Here is a 24334-nt window from a genome sequence, read left to right as displayed (position 1 = left end):
AAGTGCGACACTCAAATATATGGACACGAAAGTTGAAACGAAGAAGGTATGTAATCTGTATCACGGCTGGCCACCAAAAACCAACTTACGCGAGAGAAAAACCGTCAAAAGAAGTCAATTTCAAATTTTGATTAGTCGTCGCTCACAAAAAGCGAATCTCATGGAGTCCACAGAAATTTTTGAAATAAATAAAAGTGATAGCCTTCTGGCGAAAAATACAATACTAAATCACTGAGAATTTCAAAGCAATCGGTCGAGAAATTGTAGAGAAGAGCGATTTTCATAACGCTAAGAAGAAAAATGAAGAACAACGACAACATAATAACAAAACAATCCATATGTACATTTCGTGTCCAAAACGACTCATGTGGCTGCTTCATCCGGATTTCGATTCTCCCCTGTCACCTTTTTATTCGCCACGCATACTTATTTATATATTATTTGAATACAACCAAAAACGGATAAAACAAATTAAATATATTTAACATAAATAAATAAACCTATTTTATTGTCGTTTTCCTTAAAAATAAGATAACACTACATTGCTATTTCATGAAATCTAACGATTTTTTTGTCTCCATGGCAGCGTGTCAACACCTGACGTCAGACGTCAACAAAATACGAAGATACTAAATTACGGAAAGATGTCCGTTGATTGTAACTTAAGGTAACTTTCATTGTGCTTATTAGTACATTTCCACCGGTTTGGAAAAGTATTTCACTGCAGTGGCGTGCTGAACAGAGAGCGATATTCCAGGAATTCAAAGTTAGCGTTTGGGGCAAGAAAAAGTCCATTGATGAGAATGACATGTTATAATAAAGTACACCAGGTTTGTGACAATCAATTTTATTCTCAAGTTTCATAATTCTGTAATTAGAGAATTACGCTAGAATTGCAAGACTGACTGTACGGTAAGTCTGTAAGTGTGAGACCTGTTATAACGCCATGCTGTTGTGCAGCTAGCTATAGGCTACCGGTACTGTGTAAAATGCAACAGGAAATTGTGTACTGTTAGACAGGGTGTGGGTGAATCAATGGTAACTTATCTTCAGAACCTAGCCTATCATAATTCAGTACCTAATTCTCAGTCTGTTAGTCACGTCTGTAATTATCAACTACTGAAGTAGATACAGTCTCAAGCAAATGTTTCCGTTTTTCGTATTGTTTTCACAGTGCAATCCAGTGGTGACATTTTTGCACTTTTCTCAGTTTGTTGCACAGTGCTGGTTTGCAGATTCTTGTCGATATGGAGGCCCAGACTGTCTCTCAAAGAGGGGGTTGCAATTACTGTTATAATCGATGTCTTCTAATGTGGGGGTTACTCTTGAATTAGAGAACAGTGCCATACTGATAGAAGAATGAATTTTGAGCTATTTGTTCTAGATGCATTGGATTCACTCAATTTTCTTTTTCAATTCTCTCATTATTTTTTGTTCTCCTGTTAGATTTTGAATTATTTTCTTTATTTAATCATGAATTGAAATTTGATAAAAATCATGTCTCATCACCATCGCCGCAGATCTTCTATGTCAAGCTATGAAGAGGAAAGAATTCTGGATGAATATCGGAAAAAATTTGATGAAAAAACAAGGAAAATGATGGACCAACCAAGAGAAAGGTTAGAATAATGGCATTTTGTTGAATCTTATTTTATATTGAACTTATTTTTTAATATGGCTCGGCAGTGTGGCTCATCATGCTAATCGTTAGGAATACGCTTCCCACTGCACCTCTGATTACCCTGCTTGGGTTCGCAGGTTTGAATCCCATGTGGAGATAATTATGTGCGAGAGCATTGCTGGACTCCTCGTCACCGTTGGGTAGTTCACGTAACCGCTGGTTGGTTACAGCTTCCTCAACCATCAAGTCCATGCATCTGAAAAAAATCTACCTAACTAATCTCGTACCTTACATGGACTGGTGACCGGACGAGAGCCGGTAGTTTGTCATATGATTAAGTCGTGATGCCGGCTTTCCTCTCCCCTGGCTAAATATGTAAATCTTATCCTATCCTTCATTGCTCTTGCTTTTGAACAAGACTGATAAAAAGCATTCACAGCTAATGATTGGCCAACCTAAGGAAAGATTAGGTCACAGTGGTTCTCAAACTGATCCATGGGGCAAGGATTCCCAATATTTGTGGGGCTGTGTCAAACTTTTCTGCTGCCCAAGGCGAGTTTCTGATGATGCTGCCCCATATACCAAACTTCAAAATAATTCGGGGGATGAATTGTAGATGTTGTACTACATGGGAATGAATAAATTAAAGGTCAAGTAAAAGTGAAATGTTTGTATTACTGTATTGCGCTCTCACGCAATGACCAGACAAGCACATTGGCGGGAAATGGCAGTCAGCTATTGCTGACTCACCATCACCAAAAGCAGTCACACAATACTATACACATAATGTCAGCTTTTACTTGAAAACACATAGAGAAAATGTGTAATATCACAAATTTTACAGCTTCGATCTGCTGCCCCTTGTTGCTGCCCTTATGGCCCTCCCCTAGGACCGCCTCTGCTCTTTTACAGAAATACATAGTTTTGATTTTAGTTATTTTTTGCATCACATTTAAAAGTCAAAGATTCAAACAAATGATTTACTTGAAATTAATTAAATCAACACGAGTGATACTTCCCTGCATATTACCAAAAAATTTCACCAACCAATACTATGTAATAAATTTAATAATATAAACTTTGTATTTTTTACTCGCAGGCCTCCATCAATCAGTCCATATCTACAATCTGTTGCACCAAGAAATGTTTCAGCGTTTTCAAGGGTGAGTGCTGTGGTAATTTATATTGCATATCCTCTTATTCTTAACTTTATCTGTTTACTGGCAACAGTAATTTTACCTGCTTGATTTTATCTGAGTCATGTTTTATTGGTGCTTCGTCATTTTATTGTGTACTGCTAAAGTGCTGCCAATATTTAAATGAATTAAGGCCTAATATTGGTGAAACTCAAAGATTTGTTTGTGAAGTAATAAACTAAACTTACCTAGGTTATGACAAGTTTAGGTTTAAACCAGTGATAAATATGACTTGGCACAGGTATCTTTGAAAATTTTTGAAACGACTTTAGTTGAAGATTTTGATGAATTTCTACTCACATAATTGAATTCAACTAACCCAGAGAACTTATTGGAACCCAAAATCTTAAATGTGTGATACCAACTTGATAACAAATTAATCGAACCCGATATTTTCACTCTTTATATATTCGGCAGCCTTCAAATAGCTACTTTTCATATATCATTCCATTAACCGCGGTTGTCATGGTTACTCCACCTGTCGTGTCTGGGGTCATTTTCTTCCATTGGAACGAGCGATACTGGAAATATCTGGTCACCTAAACGTATCTTTTGTCAGTATCTTCGGCTTTTTTTCAGCATTATTCAATGTTAGACTCGCTCATAGGTGACGCTGCTCGATAACCATCAGTGGTTCCTTCCACGCGAAAATGCATTTTTCGTATTTTTGAAATGTGATAAAATAAACTACTGACTGACTATTCAATATTTTATCAATCGTACAGCGACCCCAGTCAGCTCAGAAACATGTCAGGCGTAAACGACACACAAGTTTCGCAAAAGACAGCTCAACACAATTCATGTCAAAGTCATTTGAAGGTCGAACTAACGGAGGGGATTACTCATCTTCATTTGAAAGCAGCGACAGTGACGTCAGTAATTTGTATTATTATTATTTAGCACTTTTTTCGATACTACCGTAGTATATGTACCAGGGCAAATAGGGATTAGGGTTAGGCCATAATTTTATTTCGATTTTCTTTAAGCTTTCAAGTTGAACTGAGAATATTCTTACAAGTTCAGGGACTGTTTGTGTGAGCCAAGTAAATATAACTCCTGGCCATAGTTTTCAGTCCCTTTACACAACTTGATGTAAAGTAGGCGAACAAAATTAGTTACCTCCATATTGGTACATACACTTCTGGAGCGCCCCTTTTTCTTCTATTGATTACCTCAAGTGCAGGCATTTTCAAACTTGCATCTTTTCAGAAGGAGGGATGAGGTGGGGACCACTATCAATGGTTTTCACTGTGTACCATTCAGGATTGATAAATTTATTCAACCTGAATTAACTGTGAATATCACTAGACCTTAAATAAATTTACCCGGACTCAACTTTGGATAGGATAGGGTTTACATATTTATCCCAGAGAAGAAGAAAGCCGGTAAGACTGCTTAATGTAATCAGATGTGCGGTGGCGGTGAAGCCATGAACTTATGACTCGAACTTTGAAATTTGCTAGAAATTCAAACTCGGATGATGTGAGACCTTATTTGACCAATCACTAGAGACCGACATTAGAATTTTTCATTATATTAAATCATATTAACATTTTTAATGTTTCGATTGTTTTCCTGTAGGACTCGAATGAAAAAGAGAATCACCCAGATAGAGGAATGAAACAAATGAAATCGATATTGAGGAACAGGCCTTCATCTGCACCTATGCATAGAAGAAGGTTGGGTAGGATTTTATTTTGAAGGAAGGGGGATCCCCCCCCCTGACTGTCTAATCCGCTGGTTCTCAACCAGTGGGCCATGGCTCACTGTCGGCCCATAGAGTCTTTTCAAATGGCCACAAGCCTATTAAAAATTACTACGGTTATTGAAAAGTTTGGTTTCATTTGTGTCATTATAGTCAAATATTTATTGTAGTAGCAATGAGTCTTTTTTTTTCTTGTAGTTTTTCCCTTGCATGAGAAATTTAGTGGGCAACAGAATTTTCATGCAACGAAAATGGGCCACGAGGAAAAAAAGGTTGAGAACCACTGGTCTAATCCAATGGTTCCCAAACGTTTTAGGACTTGTGTCTCCCTTCCTGATGGGTTTTAGCACTCTCTTGGCCCCCTGTTTATCATTCCAGTGGTATTTATAGTGTTATTCTGATTGGAAGATTCCAAATCCCATTATGTTCAAACAATTAATGCTCAACAAAGCGAAAACACCCTGTGAAATAACCTTATCAACAATAAAACCAGGGAGAACGAGGAGTTTTCCTGTAAAGTGAATTTTTCAACGAATCGATTGTAAATCAAACTGACTCCACAGCCCCGATTCCAAAAATTGACTTCACTTAACGGCAACGAAAAAATGTCATGAATTTGAGCAAATACCTTATGATAATACTTTGATTGGGAACCGCTGTTTTATAATAATACTTCCAGACACACACATGAAGGATCCATCGACTCAGTATCCATAACATCAGAGAGAAAGAGAGATCTTCCAGTATTCAAGCGTCAACCTGTGACCATCAGATGCACAGCTTATAGGAATGGATCTCTCACTGATCCCGCTACCCTCGTAGCACCGAATGTTAAACAGGTACTTGTGCTCTGAACTTTGCTCCTAACCGAGTGAGGAATCCCATCTCCAGTATCGTTATAGTGATTACCTGTGACTTAGGGATGAGTCTATTTTACTTCTCAGTTTGCGCTGCCATAATTTTATATAGAATTTCAATATCTCTTGCCATCCCCATAGTCGCCTGTAATTTGATTAGAGATGCATGCGTGTTGGAAAAGTCCATGGGTTGGATAGGTAGACGGGCGAAAAGTTTGTAGGCCTGTACTAGATCTTGTTACTCTTAGTTACTTATTACATCACTGGTTACGGCTTCCAAAGTACAATAACTATTAACTAGGCTAATTCTCTATCCAAAAATGAAGCACTGTAGCATGGCCACACGAACTTAAAAACGGGCTTGAAATGGTTAGTAATCGCACACTTAAACCTCAGATTCGAAGGTCGAACACAAGATATAAAGTTATTTAATCATAAATTTTTTGAAGATTACAAGAACATCGACAGCAAAGTTCAGCAATGCTCTCTCACATAATAATCTCCCAGATTATTCAAACCCTCAAACCAAAAACACAAATCTTTAATTTTATTTCAATTTTCCAGCTTTTAGTCGAAGCAACTCGCAAGCTTGGCCTTAACACAGCGGCAAGAAGAGTTTACCTTGACAATGGAGCAGAAGCCTTCAGAGCCAAAGATATCCCGTACAATGCTGATGTCTTCATATCATGTGGAGAGCAGTTCAAAGACCCAAAGAAAGTGCTGAACAGTAAGTTGATATATTTATATTGAAATATGAGAGAGAGTGGTAAAGCCTTCTGCTTGCACATATAAATATTGCATTGACTTCTTCCATTTACCAACTCAAACCAGTGAGTGAATGATGAGACCCAACAAACATGCCCAAAATCTAAGAATGAAGGCGATACTAATGGTTTGGCGTGCGATGCATCATGCTAAGGATCAGTAATATGCTCGTCACCGCACTTCAGATTACTCTGCATGAATTTGCAGTTCGAATGCTGTGGGGAATAATTAAGCACAAGAGGATTTTGGACGTCGTCGTGGGGTATTTTGCGTAACCACTGGTCAGTTATGGCCACCTTATCGTTTTTTCTCTTCTCGGGATAATTATGTAAACCAGAGGTCGGCAACCTTTTGTCGCTCGCGGGCCAGAATAAAGGTTGCAAATCATTGGCGGGCCGCACATATTTTTAGAAAGTTTATAACCGAACGGAACGGGTTTCGATCTGTTTTCAGTAATTGGCTATATCCCGAAGTTTGTCCAAAGATTATATTAGTCAATTATTCTGAAGTGCTGTTTACCCACCTCAAGTGTGATAGCCTGTCATTGTTTAAATACCTCTTCATAAGTGGATGAATAGGCAAATTTAGGTCAAGTGTTTTCTGGGGAGCGTTTATACAGCGTTTTCACACCTCCACTTCGAGGAGGAGCTCTTTTTTGGAATGACCAGGAATCTTACTGATTGCTTGGCATTGCTTGCGCAATTTATTACACCCAGGTTTAAAATATAAATTTTTAATCTATGTAGTGAATTAGAACCTTGATATCATGCTCTATTCAGCTTAATCCTAAAGCTTATTTAGAATAAATCTGAAGAAAAACACAAAATGTTACTAAATAAGAAAAACAAATACATATCGAATTGCTGACGCTAACAGTAAGCTCGTCGATTGTAAAATAAGTAAGGTTGAATGAGGTAACAACACAATACAGCACAATTATTGCCGCCTGATTTTAAACCTGCGGCCCACCCCCCCTGCCTTCTTGGATGATTTTAAAGTGATTTCTCGTAACTTTGCTTAGAGATCAGTCAGTTTTCTTACCATCCTAGTGATTGGGGGCGAGCTTGCTTATAATAAATTCCCTTATGAAAAAGTATAAAATTTGAATTTTTTTAAAGACTCAGGCAGTCTCATTGCTTCAAACTCCTGGACAATGAAAGGTGTTGTGTTGGACGGTGAACGACGACCAGTGCGCAGAACAATGACAAATCGACTGAGACGTCTCGCAGGAAAAAAGTCGTCTAGGATTCTTGTCTTCTTGAATGGTGATGGAGCAAATGGGCACGATGTGATTCATTTAACTTCAGATGGATATAATAGGGTAAGTTTCCTTGCTGATCTTGGTTTTGAAAATGCTTTAGACCAGTGCTTGTCAAACAGGAGGTCCTATCTCTCAAGGGTCACAAAAAGATTTGGGAAATTATAAAGTTTGTATGAACGGGGTAAAAACAAGTCTAGTCTTGAAATATACTAATTTTAGTTTAAGCAGTGGTTCTCGAACTTTTTAATTCGCGCCCCCTTTTAAAAAATTGTGAAGTCTCGCGCCCCACCTCTAAAATAACTAGATAACAATAATCTACAAATGACAGATAGTAAAGCGGAAGTATGTTTTCATTCAAAAAAACATGTTAAAAATATGTGGGTGGAATTAAATCTATAAACAATGAAGAAATGGAAATATCTAAAATAAGACGGGCAAAATCTAATCGAGTAAATATTTTTATTTTCAATCAGCTTCGCGCCCCCTCAAAAATTATCCATGTCCATATTGTTCTTGCCCTTCGCCACATCGTTTGAGAACCACTGTTTGCGTGGGCTGGGATATTGGAAACCACATGTTCAGCAACCCTCTAACACTTGAATATCCTTCACGGTGTTCGCACTGTGTATCGAATTGGCCAATTTAACTTCATTGACTTCGGTTTATAAACTTATGAAATTATTTATTTTAGCTTCTTGATCAATCCACATCAAAATTAAAAATGACTTCTGCAGCTCGCACGACTTATGGATGGGATGGGAGAGAAGTCTGCAATCTTGAGGAAGGTAGGCACGAACCATTGTTGGCTAAAACGAATCAAATCATTTTCCACTCAATAAAAGTTATATACTATACTCGGCATAGGTAAATTACGCTACTGCTAGATATGCTCAAAAGCAGGGTCGGCCAACCTTTTTGGCCGACGGGCCACATTTAGTTTACTAATAATTGCGCGGGCCACCTAACATGGTAATTATGTTCTAGTTTTGCTACACTGACCAAAAGTTAATAAAAAAACAAACAAAACCCTTGCACCAAACTTTCTCAATATTAAGAACAATGAAAAAACAAAGATACAGCAAAGTCAACAAAGTTTTTTCTACACGTAGACATTTTAGTGTGAAGTTTGGCACTGTTTTTCGCTAACAAGTTTGTCAATAGTCGCTGAAAAGGACGATGTAGCAATGCGAAACGAATTTTCCATATGACTGTCAGAAATTAGTGATCTCACAGGGGATTTGACATGGTTCATCTGTGAAAAAACTTGCTTGTACGAGTACGTGCTGTCAAATTATGAGGTCATCAAAACTGCCATTCTGCTCTAGTGTGTAAGCTACTATTTATGTATCGATATCTTCCAGTTGGTGATGACACTCATGGCACGTTTGAAAGGGCTAGCAGAGCGCATTTCAGGAAAATGAACAACTTGTTTGTATCAAAACTTCATATTAACTACATCACTCCAAAAATACAAGTTTTACTAAATTTTTTTTTATTTAATTCCGAAAATACAGTGCGGGCCACTCGAAACTCCTCGGGCCACGGGTTTGACGACCCTGCTCAAAAGCTTAGTGAAACTTGTATTATATGGAATAAAACTTTACTCTTTCGTTGCTGTTAACTTCAATTATCTTAATCTTATTGCAAACTATGCTAACTTTTCGTTAGAGAAAATGGATGTATGGGATAGAATAGTCCATGCATCTGTACTTAACTGGCCAACTGTTCTGATGAAGGCCTGCACCAGAAAGTTCAAAAGAATCGTACTTCTTGTGATTGTAGCATTTGTAGGGTATTTCATTACATATAACCCATATTATTTTATTGCCAAAATCGACAGTCACCGGAAGGGTCGTTGCTCACCATATAATTAGTCATATTATCAGCTTTCTTCTCCCCCCTAATAAATCTCAATTTTTTGCTTTATTTTCAGTTCGACAACTTGACTCCTGCATGAAGAACGGTTCAAGTCTAATCCTGGGTCCAATATGGGTCAGTGCGGGTGAGGGATTCAACCCAACGGGGGCTCTCAACTTTGTGGAAGGCATCTTATGGGGACTCAAACAGAGGCTGGAGGCTGCAAAGATCAGAAGGTGTTTGACTTAGTCTGGATTTTCGACGCTCATGAAGTATGTGCACCAAGATGGCACACAACCTGAACCCTATCCTGGTACACATACTATGTTCAGATAGTTTGCCATCTTGGTTCACATACTTATGGAGCTCCGGATTATCTTAATTTTTCGAGCGAAAGTTTCCTATATTGAACTCGAGCTTTTCTTCCCAGATCTTCTCGCAACATAGGATAGAATTTACATATTTATTTCTCAAGAAGCCGATTGGACGGCCTAATCATATGGCGAACCACAGTCTCTCGTCCGGTTACCATTCCATGTTGGATATGGGATTAGTTAGTCAGTTATGTGTTTCAGATGAATAGACTTGATGATGGAGGAAGCCGTAATCGACCAACGGTTACGCGAACCACCCTTCGGCAACATGGAGACCAGCAATGGTCTCACACTTACGGTAAATACCCCTTAAATAGGATTTAAGCCTAGAAACCTACACAGGGTAATCAGAGGTGCAGTGATGAGCGTATTCCTAACACTTAGCCCGATGCACCAGATCACTGAGACTCTAATTTCGGTACTCCCGAAGTATGTGGACCAAGATGGCGGACACTGGAATGTAGTATGTGCACCAGGTTAGGGTTAGGTCATAATTTCAGGTACAAATACCACGGAAGTCATTTGGCTAGTCCCCGAACTAGTAATAGAACTAAAATAGAAAAAAATGGAATAAAATTATGGCCTAACCCTAACCTGGTACATATACTACATTCCAGTGTCCGCCATCTTGGTTCACATACTTCGGGAGTACTCAAACTTCAATTACCAAACAAGATTAAATAGCATATTTGTGATTCTTTTAATAAAAAAAATTTCTTGCGCCTTGAAACCTCAGGATATTTCCACAGCTAGGAATTAAACCTTGCCATTATCACAGTGAACAGTTGGACCATGCATGTAATGGGGATATGAATAAAGTCACACAACCTGATATCGTGATAATGTCTATGGAAGAGATATACAGCAATATTGAACAGGTAACAAACAGTCTTTTTCAATGGTTCTCAAAATTTAAAATTTGTGAAAAACTACCAAAAACATTGAAAAACTGTGAAATACCGCTAAAAATCTTGTAAAATTGTGAAAAATCGTCAAAAACATTGGAAAACTGTGAAAAACCGCCAAAAATCTTGTAAAATTGTGAAAAATCGTCAAAAACATTGTAAAATTGTGAAAAATCGTCAAAAACATTGGAAAACTGTGAAAAACCGCCAAAAATCTTGTAAAATTGTGAAAAATCGTCAAAAACATTGTAAAATTGTGAAAAATCGTCAAAAACATTGGAAAACTGTGAAAAACCGCCAAAAATCTTGTAAAATTGTGAAAAATCGTCAAAAACATTGTAAAATTGTGAAAAATCGTCAAAAACATTGGAAAACTGTGAAAAACCGCCAAAAATCTTGTAAAATTGTGAAAAATCGTCAAAAACATTGTAAAATTGTGAAAAATCGTCAAAAACATTGGAAAACTGTGAAAAACCGCCAAAAATCTTGTAAAATTGTCAAAAACATTGTAAAATTGTGAAAAATCGTCAAAAACATTGGAAAACTGTGAAAAACCGCCAAAAATCTTGTAAAATTGTGAAAAATCGTCAAAAACATTGTAAAATTGTGAAAAATCGTCAAAAACATTGGAAAACTGTGAAAAACCGCCAAAAATCTTGTAAAATTGTGAAAAATCGTCAAAAACATTGTAAAATTGTGAAAAATCGTCAAAAACATTGGAAAACTGTGAAAAACCGCCAAAAATCTTGTAAAATTGTGAAAAATCGTCAAAAACATTGTAAAATTGTGAAAAATCGTCAAAAACATTGGAAAACTGTGAAAAACCGCCAAAAATCTTGTAAAATTGTGAAAAATCGTCAAAAACATTGTAAAATTGTGAAAAATCGTCAAAAACATTGGAAAACTGTGAAAAACCGCCAAAAATCTTGTAAAATTGTGAAAAATCGTCAAAAACATTGTAAAATTGTGAAAAATCGTCAAAAACATTGGAAAACTGTGAAAAACCGCCAAAAATCTTGTAAAATTGTGAAAAATCGTCAAAAACATTGTAAAATTGTGAAAAATCGTCAAAAATCTTGGAAAACTGTGAAAAATCGTCAAAAACATTGGAAAACTGTGAAAAACCGCCAAAAATCTTGTAAAATTGTGAAAAATCGTCAAAAACATTGTAAAATTGTGAAAAATCGTCAAAAATCATGGAAAGCTGTGAAAAACCACTAAAAACTTTGCGAAAACCAAAAAGCGCCTATTTCTTTTAAATGTTTCAAAATAAAACTCTTTTGAAATTACAACATTTGCCTTATTGTCTTGAAACAATAACTAATCCCTATTGTCTTCAAATTTCTCTTCCTTGGTCAAGATTTCATTTCTTTCTGAAATTCATCCTTTTTATTATTTCTACAGCTTGATGAAGAAATAGAAGATATGAAGAAAGCACAGAAAAAATATAAGGAAAGAAGGAAAGTACTGAAAGAAATGGATGAAAAGCAAAGAAAGCAGGGAAACAATTACACTATGCAACATATTAAAGAGATAAGTGAGTAATTAATATTACCGTATTTATTCAATTATAACGCGCACTCGTGTATAACGCGCACCTTTAAATTTTGAATGAAAATTGGTATAAAATTTTTTTTTTTATTTTTTCTCTACTAACTACTGGTAAGCACATAAGGTAACAACTCACAGCATGAACAAAAATTTATTAAAAGCACACAGTAATTCAAAACTCTTCAAAATCGGATTCAGTCTCTGATTCACCAAACAACTGTTCGATTTCTGTTTGGGTTATGTTTAAATCAGTGTCCCAATCGGCGGGAACATCACTTTCAACCTCTTCTTCTGACCCTGATTTTGAATCCCACAACAAGTCGTCTTCTGTACCATCCATACTATTGCTAATGCTCTGGTACATTGAATTCTCTAGAAGCTTTTCTATTTCCATGAGTTTCCGCATAATCAACAACCTCCAGTTTGAATGCAGCCCTATATGCAGAACGTTCGCATGTGCGTGTGCTTGCACGAAATCGTCCTGCATTGGAATGTGCATGCGCGAGCGCACGCACGTTTCAGATGTTTAAAACCACATTTTCAATACCGCATTTCTCAGACCTCGTGTATAACGTGCAGCATTGATTTTTGCCTAAAATTCAGTTCAAAATTTTGCGCGTTATAATCGAATAAATACGGTATAACTTAAAACAAGCTGCTCTATCAAATCATGCCATGCTCTTACTTTGCTTTTCTTTCGCTTTTAACTATTCAATTGAAAATTTCGTACGATTTTATAGTAATGACAATTATAAGTTTAAATAAATTTCCTTGTATGATCTACAAGCAAAATAAGAACTGTTAATAAACAAAGACAAAGAGGGGCTCCCGAAGAATGCGAACCAATATGGCGGACATCGGAATGTAATATGTGTACTAGGTTAGGGTTAGGCCATAATTTTAGGTATAAATACTACGGGAGGCTCTTGGCTAGTCTTCGAACTGATAATAGGACTAAAATAAGGAAAATTGGAAAAAAATTATCGCCTAACCCTAACCTGTTACCCATGTTACGTTTCGATGTCCGCCATCTTGGATCGCATACTTCGGGAGCCCCGACAAAGAAATATTTAATTGTTATTAATATAAAATCGGGAGAAATATTCTGGACACCCTGTATTCACACTTCCTCACAAGTTTTCAGCATATTATATCTGCCAAAGCCTTTTCTAATCTTCGAGCATCATTCCAAAGCTCACAAAATTTGAATTTAGCCTTATTTTGCAGTTTTCTGAATTCTTGTTTTACTCTCCCAGAATCTGATGACCGAATTGTTGGGCAACATGGTCTTCGTCTTAAAATTTATGAGAACGGGAAAGACATCAATGCTCAGATGGTTTTCGTGAATATGAGGGAAATCCTGCGAGGAACTGGACAGGACCAGGACACAGAGAAATTAGTTAGAACTAGGGTAAGTGCATTAAAATTTTTACTCTGAGCAAGGACTGCCTTTTGAGTTTTCAATTTTTGACTAGCTATTCTTATACATTCATAAGGCCAATATAGTTTTTAGCGCTTCTGTGAGTTCTTACAACCTTTCTATCAGTTCTCCACTTGGGATCGCGTTCCAAGCAAACTTACATCTGTTTTATTAGTTTACTTTCTCCTTTTTGAGGGCTCAGGACTTTGCTTTGGGCAAACTTGCAACTCTTCTATTAGTACCATTCCCACTTTTAGTTGAAGGCTCAAGACATTGCTTTAAGCAAACTTGCAACTCTTTTATTAGTTTTCTTCCTACTTTTTTTTTGAAGAATCTTCTTTGAGATTTTTCTTTGAGCGAACTTTGATAGATATATCACTTATTAACAAGTCAAATAATGAGTTTCTAATGTATTTAATGCCTTGACTTCTAGTTTTTTTTTTTTTTTCAGTTCTTGGAACATCTGTCTCACTGGCACAAACCAGTCGATCCAACAGGGCCTGCGAAGAGTTCAATGGTTCGGAGAATGTTTGATAAACATGGTGAAGAGATCATGAATGTACATGAGTTACAGAATGAACAGGAGGTGAGTACAGAGTTGTCAAAAAACAATTGAATCTCTAGAAGTATGTGTAACAATATGGAGATAACTAATTTTGTTGGCCTACTTTACATCAAGTTGTTTAAAAGGACTAAAAACCTATTGGCAGGGGGTATATTCACTTAGTAAACATCAGTGTAACTTTCTCAGAATTTCCACAATAATCCTGACCTTGTTTCTTGCCTTAGATCTGGCTTTCCTATGGCGAAGAGTTCAAGTCAGCTCATGTTATGGCTCTTCATGTCCAGTTGCATCCAGTAATGGCATTCAGACTGAAGAATGATGAGAAAATCGTCATCAAAACTAACGCAGAAGTTCAAGCAAACACTAAATGGAAGGCTACAAACGGTTTCCCAGAAGATTATAATTGTCTGCGTGTTGAGAATATTGATGAGGTGTGTTTTATTTGCCCCCATTCTTTCGATTGTTTTTACTTATCGATCTTGATCGGTAAGTATATTGATAGGTATTTGTTTGTTTGTCTGTTAGATACACGCGATATCTCACGAAAGGTTGGGTTGAATCTGGTTGGTTTAAAGTAAATTGAAGACTTGTGGGGCCAACACCATTACAAATTGGCACTACTCCGCTGGTCGCACAATATTTTCTTGTGGGATTTTCTATGTCAAGAAAGTCACTAAAAACTAAATTTAGTTGCCAAACTATGTCACCCAAGGCCTGAAACATGCTGCCCTTTTTATTATTAATATCCAAAGTGAGGTGCAGGGTCATAAAGTTTGTTTTCCTGGGATAAATATCGGTGCTCCCGAAGTATGCGAACCAAGATGGCGGACATCGAAACGTAACATGGGTAACAGGTTAGGGTTAGGCGATAATTTTTTTCCAATTTTCCCTATTTTAGTCCTATTATCAGTTCGAAGACTAGCCAAGAGTCTCCCGTAGTATTTATACCTAAAATTATGGCCTAACCCTAACCTAGTACACATATTACATTCCGATGTCCGCCATCTTGGTTCGTATACTTCGGGAGCCCCTAAATATCGAAATCCCATATTTCTAACTTATTGATATTATACATCTCTTGATCACAGAAATCCGAGACATTCCCATCGGCTGATCATTACCTGCAATCAAAGGAAGATTCTCAAATTGTTGTCAAACCAATGCTCATGGGAGATCAGAAAACAGAGAAGAAGGAACCTGGGACTTCACAGGTTAGCTAGAACTGGGATCAAGGCTATATAATTTCTATAACCCTTTTACGTTGTTGTCCGTAACTTTGCTCAGAGATAAGTCACCTTTACTTTGGGTGAGTGCCTGGACTGAGCTACCTTAATTTAATTTATGCATCTCTTGGCAGTTGTCATCTATTAGTTGCCACGGGTAACCTCTCTCAAAGATGAGTCCCATTCATCTGAGTGGGTGAGCTTTGAAAAATATTTTTTTTTTAAAATTACAATGTTCCCAGCGCAAAGCAGTATGTCCCAACCGCAGAACAAAGCATAAAGAGAAACAAATTTCATTTTGCAGGCGTGGTTGATTCATCGAAGTGGTCTAATCACATCTAGGAATTACCCTCAACTGGCACTCTCATTGGATGAAGATCAACCAATCACAGTTGAGATGAGTTGTGGGGCGGAGGTCACTGGTTACGCTCTAACACTCCAGAAAAAGACTCGTGGAAACCCAGCTCAGCAGTGGGAATTCAATCCGTCCGGACAGATTTGTTCGTTGCATAGTCAGAGTGCAACACAGGTATGGAGATAAAATTATTGGACATGGTGTGGACCTATAGATCATGTTGTTCTTACTTATCGATCTTTAGATCGGTAAGTATGTTGATTGGTATTTGTCTGTCTGTATGAATGTCTGTTAGATGCACGCGATATCTCACGAAAGCGACGTTGAATCTGCTCCAAATTTTGCATGTGCATTCATCATATCTCGGTCCAGGAACCTATTGATTTTGGATGAGCTATGTCGTATAATAATGCAAGTTAATAATTAATTAGTGATTAGTGTTATTATTTAATTAGTTTCGATCGATAAGTCTCCGGTCTCCGACCAATTTTCTCGTTTTGTTGTTGTTATGGAAAAATCACTTTTCTCTTCAACGACTGGACCAATTGCTCTGAAATTTTCAGTGGTTAAGGTTCACATATTTAATATCATTGTGTCAGGAATCAAAGTAAAGCAATTAACACACATAAAAAAAAATTACAAAAACAACACATTGATTCATAGTAATTGATGAGTACTCAGTGAGTCATCTAGTTAGCGACACCTTGTTGCTGAATTCAAGCAGCAAATAAAGCTTGTTGTTGTTGCTGGAAAGCTAATACTTTTATTTATTTCAAAAATTTTGTGGTTCCCATATGTGCGATAACGTCATTAAAATAAAAATTGCACACCTTGTGGCGGTTCCGCGTTCGCATTCATTGTATCTGGTGTCCATGCTTCTGAAAACAAATACCTGTCCAACTAATCTCACACCCGACCAGGATCGGTAACCAGACGAAACCGACAAATAAATGGTTATCTAATCCCATTCCTGATATGAAAGTAACCCGTTGAGAAACCCCAGTCCACCATACGATTAAGCTGTCATAGCGGCTTTCGTCTTCCTGAGATAAATATATAAATCCTATCCTATGTTTTTGCATGACTAGTTTAGAAAGACTGCCAAAAATTTAAATTCTACCCCCCCCTCAGTTCATCAATTTTAAACGGGATGTTTTATATTTAGGTTATAACCATGCTCGATCCTGATCATTTCTCAAGTGTGGGTTGCAAAGGTCAAAGGACGGAGATTAAAGGTCATAAGGAAATGGAGCAGGAAGTTGGCAAAAATCAGGATCAAACTATACAAAACCAAGAAAATGCTGGAACTTCCGTAAGTCCAACTTCTATGAATTTTCTTTATTCACAGTTTTTAAACTATGCGCCCCTTCATTTAGGTAGCATTTTATATACATCAGAGAGATAAAATTTTGGCAAAAACATCCAGATAGGCCTATTTTAATGTTGTAAGCATGACGTATGCAAGACCATACTGACTTAAAACAAGAGTGTATGAGTTTATCGCGATTCCATGATCAACATAACAGGCGATAAAATTATTGATAGATAATCACACACACACAACCATAGGGCTATAATGAAGTTAGAAAAAAGAGAAAAGCTTTAGATAAATTAAATGGTAAACAAAAATAAAAAAAATATAAATAAATAATGAATTACTTGCCACACCATATTATTAGTTTTATAATCATTGCTATTTGTACATGTGCATGTTAAATTTCTTATATCTTCTTAAATATTTTTACCTTTTTTGCGATTGGATTTTTTAAATGAATGAATATAAAACGTTTTCTTACCTTTACAGGTGAAAATTGTAGTTCTTGAAAAAATGTCAGGATCGCGAGCTAAATTCCAAAGATGGGCTTTGAAACAGGATAGCATACCTAACCAATGGAAACATACTAAGGTATGCTTGACAAATGCTATTGATTCCGCTGATAATTAGGATACGATTTACATATTAATCCCGAGCGAAAAACCAATAAGATGGTATAATGGCGTACCATGGCCTCTTATCCAAAGACCGATGAATGGTTATCTGAATCACCCTACAGTGGCGAGAAGCCCAGCAACCCTTTCAACATAATTATCCCCGCACATAGTTGAGGAAGAGAACTTTACATTTGGAATTTTCTAATGGGTGAACAATAGAATAAAGATTGAGAACCCCTGTCCCCAGCTGGTTATTATCGCCCCTAATCAGTCCACGTAATGTCCCTCATTAAGGAATAATTCTTTTTCTTAAAGGTTGCAAATCCAACATGGAAGAAACTAGCTTATTCCTGGCCAGTGTTGCCAGACGGAAACTGGAATTTGGAATACAAATGGCCAATGGAAGGGACGTTTCTGAATTGTCCTCCGCCACTCAGAGGAGGGGGGGCAAAGAGTGAGACTACTGGTACCGTTCCACTCAAGGTTATGAGGAATGGGGAAAAGAACATGGACAGGTTGGTTTGTAAATTTGTTTGAATAGTTCCAATACTGTAGAGCTGGTATGAAATTGTTGTGGCCTTTCTTTTTATACCTCGGCTCGAACCAGTGTTTACATTACAACCCAACAGCGGTGAGGAGTCCAACTTTCCTCCATGGAATTTGAATTTGTGAAACCACACATAGTAATTAGATATGCAGTGGCGAGCGATTTCTAACCCTTAGCAAGATCGCCACACCACGGAGCAAGTCTACAATGTGAACAGTTCTTTCGTTAAGCTTTTTATATGAGCAGAGCAAGAATCGCCACATAATTGTAGTTTGGTGTTCTGAATTTTATTTATACTCATGTAGAGCGAAATTGTCAAAATCCCCCGAACAAAAACAATGTACCATACCTTAATCATATGGTAGGTTGTGGAAACACTTCATTTAAAACAAATATTGAAACTCAAATTTACAGATTTGTGACAGTTGTTGTTCCCGATCTCTCTTCGTCCTCTCTTGCAAACGAGAAAAATTCTCCCGATTCGGAGACAAATGTCATAAAGCTTGAAATGAACATGTTCCTGGAACGAGCCACGAGTTTACTGAATTTACCATTTGCGGCAAGGTTGGTATTGATGAGAACTATGCTTTATTCAAATTCTGTCACGCTATCGTATGGAGGTTTATTTCGAAAGATTTGAATCATTTTATTGCGACCCATTTTAACCGCTTTCGACTCATACATGCTGTGATGTGTAATTAGTGAGTAGTGATCGACTTTCTGCCTCCGACTTTCATTGAATCCCCATTGCTTCTAACAAAAAACTGCTCTAGCCACTTGTGAAGAAACAGCAGTTAACAGCGAAAACCACCAAAACCATTCAAAAACGTGCTGATGCACATGAGCCAGAACTACGAGAACAAAGAGAAGGCTACATGCGGCTTCGTAGAAGCATGTTGTCGGTTGCTGACTTAGAGCAATATTATTATTATTATTTTAATGGTGCTTATCACTGGCTTAGTTTTGTGCACCAGGCTGGCTTATAGTATCATTCTCATTCTGGCGAATATTTTTTTTATCCCTTTTCAGACGAATTTTCAATGATCGTGGTGTTGAAGTCTACTCCCTTCGTAAATTGAAACGGAATCAAGTCGTTTTCGTTACTTGTGGAGAAACCTGGCAGAACCCCACTGTGACTAAATCAGAAGCTCAACGACGCCAACTACTTGCTAAGTTGACAGCGGACGTCAAGAAAATCAACGATTATTGTATTCTAAGAGAACCGGGAGATGTGAGGATGATATTTTGCAATTTGCATTGTTTAGAATTTAGCTTGAACTGCTTCAAATTTAGTGTTAATCTGCATTGACTGACACACAATTCGCCATCATATTCAAAGAGCTGTCGTTATTTTAGTGGTCGTTTATAATTTTGCTCACGGACAAGTTGAGTGCGTCATCTTTCCGTTGGTTTAGTGTCATCTGTGCCAACATTTTTAGAAATGATCTGACTATTGTAGCATTGCTCGGCATAGCGAAAACGATTATCTGAGGCTGTAGCAAAACCCTTTAAGACAGGAGCGAGCGAATGACGGCCCGTGGGTTGGATCTCGTCCACTTGTCTCTGCTGAAATTATGACTATAGTTTTCATAGATATAAATTCACATTGAAAATCTCTATGAAAATAACGTCATAATGACCCTGATTGTTACATTGTTTTTCCCTTTTATATAAACGTTATAACAACGCCTAGCTGTTGTAAATGAACTGTTTTTTATTCTGTGTTCCATATTGAGCCTTCGACCCAGTAACCAAGTATATTATCAGTAACTGGCCAACTCAGAAAGTAATTGCCCATCCCTGTTTTAAGAAGACATGTAAGTATGCTTTATTTTTTCAGGTTGTTGTAACAATGGAATCAGGAGCTGTCGTAGGATCTCGCCTTGTTGTTACTCAACAGGTCAAAGTTCAGGATCCAGCTACAGGTTTGTGATTAGTTGATTTTTGGAAGTTGATTTCACTTCAGAATGTTCTTAATATAAATAGTAAATTATTATACTGTTCAGAAAAATACTTTTTTTTTTTACATTTCGAAAGAGGAGGAGGGTTTCGACCAGCAAAACCATCCCCTGGGTACGCTTCGATTACAACTTATAACAGGGATGGCGAACCACTGACCCGCGGGTCACAAAGTGACCCACCGCGTTTTATTCGTGACCCGCTAAGGCACGAATAAAATGCTAATATATCAGTGATAAAACCGGCCTCAAATTAATCTAACAATAACTAAACTATTATAATGTACCGTCAGTTGGGCAGTCAGGACTGCGATCGCTTATATTCAAATTGTTAATTTTTCGGTATGTTAATTTTCAAAACCCATAATCTTGGACGCATGTCTGCACCGTTGCGTGCCGATATTCAGCTATTGGCTCTGACATCGTTTATGACATAACAATGCAATTGATGTTCATTTCTCGCAACGTCTTGTCTCTTTCAGAAATGCATCCGCCGACAGTTTTAGGGGATATACGAGAACTAGATGCTACTCTGCATTTTATTAGTTTCTCGCCTACAATGCTGTTGAGAATACAAAATCTTTCAGACTTGAAATAAAAATCTAGCTAACAATGGGGCTGTGTAAAATTGCTTTTAATATGGTTAAAGCCGATAGAAAAATATAACACTATCAGAGTGGAATTCCCACCAAACTCTTTGGAACTTTGAAATAATTTGCCGCATCATCCTAAAAGTAATTTATATGCGTACTCTAATTTCATAAATTCGAGTGCCATAAAAAGTCCATGATACAAGTGCTGTATAAGTAAAGCCCTAAACTACACCAACATTAACAACCGCTAAATTACATCAACATTAACAAGCACTGTATCATGATTTGTTTCAGAAGTTTCTTATAGATACAAACATTGATTAAATATCTATCTGTGCTGACCCACTCTCTTCTGTTCCGCGATAAAAATATAATTTTTGACCCATTCATTGAAAAAGGTTTGCCATCCCTGTCTTATAACAACAACTGTATGGAATATTATTGACTGATACATGGGGTAATTCGGGCGATTGGTTACAAATTAATCTATTAAAGTCTATACTTCTGGAGCAAGTACACAGTTTCCCATTTCATCATAATATAAAGTCATCTTATCGACTTTCCCCCATCTCCTTGATATAAGGGTGTCCATTGAATATTGAGAAATTTTTAAATTGTAAAGGGAATATATCGATACCATATATTGTTCTGGCCCTCACAGATGTATTGAATGAAGTAAAAATACTTTATTAATTACGGATTAGAAATGGACAAAAAAAACTTTATGGACAACACCCTGTATATGAAAATCCAATGATTAATCCATTTGGTCAACTTTCCTCTCCTCGGGATGAATATTAAATTTACATCTAATATTATCCAGAAAATCAAGAAATTAAAAAAGAAACAAAAGAATCTGAAGCAGAGGACCGACTTTCAACAGAGGAGAAAGAAAAAAATGAAAAATCCTGGCATCAGAAATCCCATGAGTTTTCAGACAACTGGATGATGTCACGGAAGTATCCATGGCAACTTGAGAAAACTACTGAAGTGGAACCAGAAAAACAAAGTGAAGAAAAAAAGTCGCCAGGGACACCTAGATCTGGACGAAGGTCGATTTTAATTTCTTTACTTTTCATGAATTTGTTTTCTCTCTGGCTATGGACATGAATCAGCGGGCCCGAGGGCAGTTGGAGGGGTCCCCAATGATTGCCGCATGACTGATTTTACTTTTCCCTTCTTAGTTTCACAGGGTGTTTTCACTTTGTTGAGCATGAGTTGTTTGAACACAATGTGATTTGGAATCTACCAATGAAAATAACACTATAAATACAACTGGAAGGATAAACAGGGGGCCATAGGTGATAAAAGCACCCGGAAGGGGGCCACAATATATAAAGCATAAAATAAGAGCTGAAATATAAACAAAACAATGTATGGAATTGGGTGAAATTTTTTGAACATCCTGTTTTCACAGGGCCTTGTTCTAAGTAAAACCTATGAAACTTGTTTTATGAATTACATTCACTCACAGATCTCCAAGACCTTGGCAAAAGAATCCCACTGTGCTTCAGAAGTTGGTGTTCAAGGATGGGTACCTGATGCCTGAGATTGACCCAACTCTAGCTGTTGGGGTCCCTGGAGTTGATCTGGAAGGATTGACTGGAACCACTGAAGTTAGATTGTGCAGGAAAGACAAGGATGATATGAGTGAGTGACCAGTTTTTATAGTGTTTGGTTAGACCGTTTGTCACTGTTTTTAAGCCCTGCTAAAACGCTTAAAAACAGTGAAAAACAGGGCTTTTCTCAAAGCAAATTTACTCATTGCTAAATTTTTACTACATAACGCCTAATAGTGGAATCACTCTACATTTACAATTTCCTCTGCACCCCACATACTCATGATAACTTTTATTGTCTTCAGCTCAACGTTGGGAGATTTGTAGCGATGGCACCATTCGTCTGGTCTGTGACCATTCTGCTGGTTTGTCTGTCTGTCTGCCAGTAATAAACAATGATGAAGAACCTTCACCTAAGAACTATGCTGTTGTTCTACAGAAACTAAGGTCTGTCTGTCTGATTGTTTGGCTGGTTTGTCTGTCTGATTGTTCGGCTGCTTTGTCTGCCTGTGTGATGATTTTTTCTGTCTGTGTGTCTGATCATCCAGATGTCTGTTTGTCTGACTGATAGCTGGTTTGTCTATCTGTCTGAGGGTAACGAACAATCAGGAAGAACATTCAACCAAGAATTACACAGTTGTTCTATAAAGACTAATTCTAGTGATTGTATAGAATTTTCATGTCTCATATTTTTACCAGGAAGTTACTATCGAATTTCCTTTGTTTCAGAACTCAATCAGCAGGTTCAGCGAATCAACACTGGAAACTCGAACCAGAAAGTCATTTATTGAAAGCTTTTTACTCGAGTGTTGTGGATAAAGAAGTCACAGCAGCTAATCATGTGAGTGGTTTTGTTATTTCAGGAGATGTTCACTCAATGTCACTCTGAACAAGCTTATGTACAAACAGTCACTGATATGTAATGAACCCCTCACTTTGAGAGAGCTGTATATCTTTCATGGCTGAGCCAGGATGGTGCATAGTTATTAGCGTTAGAAATGCACTCGCCACAGCACCCCTGATAACCTTGTTTAGGTTGCAGGTTTGAATATGTAACTGCTGGTCGGTTACGACTTCCTCTACCATCAAGTCCATGCATCTGAAACTGATAGCTGGCTAACTAATACTTACTCGACATGTACTTGTAACCGGGAAATAGATTGTTGTTTATCATATGATTAAGTTGTCTTATCGGCTTCATGCTTCCTTGGAATAAATATGTAAATCCTTTCCTATGGCTGAGGTGGAGGCCACAGGAGATAAATTCTCGATCTTCAACCGGTGGTGCCAACATAGTAAAGTTAGACTGTAACCAACCAGCAGTTATGTGAACCACCTACGAGGAATTCTCTTGCACATAATTATTCTCCACTAGATTCGAACATGCATCCCGACGTGAGGTAGAGCTAAGATCAGGAGCCCGAGCCCCAGCCCGACCCGACCTGATATTTCGGGTCGGGTCGGGCCTGAAATATCAAGCATTGCGTTCGGGTCGGGCCTGAAATGACAATCATTACGTTCGGGTCGGGCTTATATATCGCTGGATTTTTATAAGTAAATATATGTTTATTAGAAACTATTTTTCAGAGTGGTTCCGATTTCATAAATATTAAATTTCGAAATTTAAAGTTTCGTAGTTCTTTGGATGATGATGCTTATTCATTGCTTTTTAACGGCATACCTCGTTTAATTTAATGTGCCGCACAAGTGGAGTGCAGCGGGACATTTGACACGTTTTTGAATGCCTCTTGATGATAATATGTGTGTCGCTAGGGAATTTCTTAGTTTGCCCAGTAAAACCTTTAGCTACCCTCTATCCATTAGCCCCGCATTGTCAAATGAATGTGCAGATTATAGAGCTCACAAAAGAAGAAATATGTCCCAGCATTCCCCTATACTGTACTAACCTCTTGCAATGACAATTCGAAGAACTCCTAAATAAAATATGAAATTTCGGGCCTGCGAATCCATATAATTTGTTGGGCTCAGGTCGGGTCTGCAAATCCATTTAATTAGTCGGGCTCAGGTCGGGCCTGCAAAGCCAGTTAGTTAGTCGGGTCAGGCCTGCAAATCCATTTAATTAGTTGGGC

At 37.5% G+C, this 24334-nt stretch overlaps 1 protein-coding gene across 3 annotated transcripts in view; it reads left to right on the top strand.

The window, feature by feature from the left end:
- Positions 1-721: 721 nt before the first annotated feature.
- Positions 722-24334, top strand: part of LOC120348395 (doublecortin domain-containing protein 1-like) — a 32256-nt gene continuing 8643 nt past the window's right edge. The window contains exons 1-27 of one of the 3 annotated variants that reach the window (XM_078115820.1): positions 722-830; positions 1521-1619; positions 2721-2796; positions 3543-3689; positions 4399-4496; positions 5202-5361; positions 5944-6106; positions 7263-7465; positions 8097-8190; positions 9339-9498; positions 10415-10514; positions 11946-12078; positions 13349-13503; positions 13964-14098; positions 14302-14508; positions 15166-15288; positions 15605-15829; positions 16821-16967; positions 17460-17561; positions 17903-18102; positions 18549-18698; positions 19164-19365; positions 19975-20059; positions 21509-21737; positions 22160-22335; positions 22550-22691; positions 22974-23085. In XM_078115820.1, the coding sequence (XP_077971946.1) occupies positions 1528-1619; positions 2721-2796; positions 3543-3689; positions 4399-4496; positions 5202-5361; positions 5944-6106; positions 7263-7465; positions 8097-8190; positions 9339-9498; positions 10415-10514; positions 11946-12078; positions 13349-13503; positions 13964-14098; positions 14302-14508; positions 15166-15288; positions 15605-15829; positions 16821-16967; positions 17460-17561; positions 17903-18102; positions 18549-18698; positions 19164-19365; positions 19975-20059; positions 21509-21737; positions 22160-22335; positions 22550-22691; positions 22974-23085 (3816 nt within the window). In that variant the 5' untranslated portion in view covers positions 722-830; positions 1521-1527. Of the gene's footprint in view, positions 831-1210; positions 1620-2720; positions 2797-3542; positions 3690-4398; positions 4497-5201; positions 5362-5943; positions 6107-7262; positions 7466-8096; positions 8191-9338; positions 9499-10414; positions 10515-11945; positions 12079-13348; positions 13504-13963; positions 14099-14301; positions 14509-15165; positions 15289-15604; positions 15830-16820; positions 16968-17459; positions 17562-17902; positions 18103-18548; positions 18699-19163; positions 19366-19974; positions 20060-21508; positions 21738-22159; positions 22336-22549; positions 22692-22973; positions 23086-24334 lie in introns of those variants that run through there. The other 2 variants (XM_078115819.1, XM_078115817.1) reach the window with 2 other exon arrangements.

The sequence above is a fragment of the Styela clava genome, chromosome 1 (genome assembly GCF_964204865.1).
Source record: "Styela clava chromosome 1, kaStyClav1.hap1.2, whole genome shotgun sequence".
NCBI classification, from domain to species: Eukaryota; Metazoa; Chordata; class Ascidiacea; order Stolidobranchia; family Styelidae; genus Styela; species Styela clava.
This window is presented reverse-complemented; position numbering and strand designations above follow the sequence as displayed.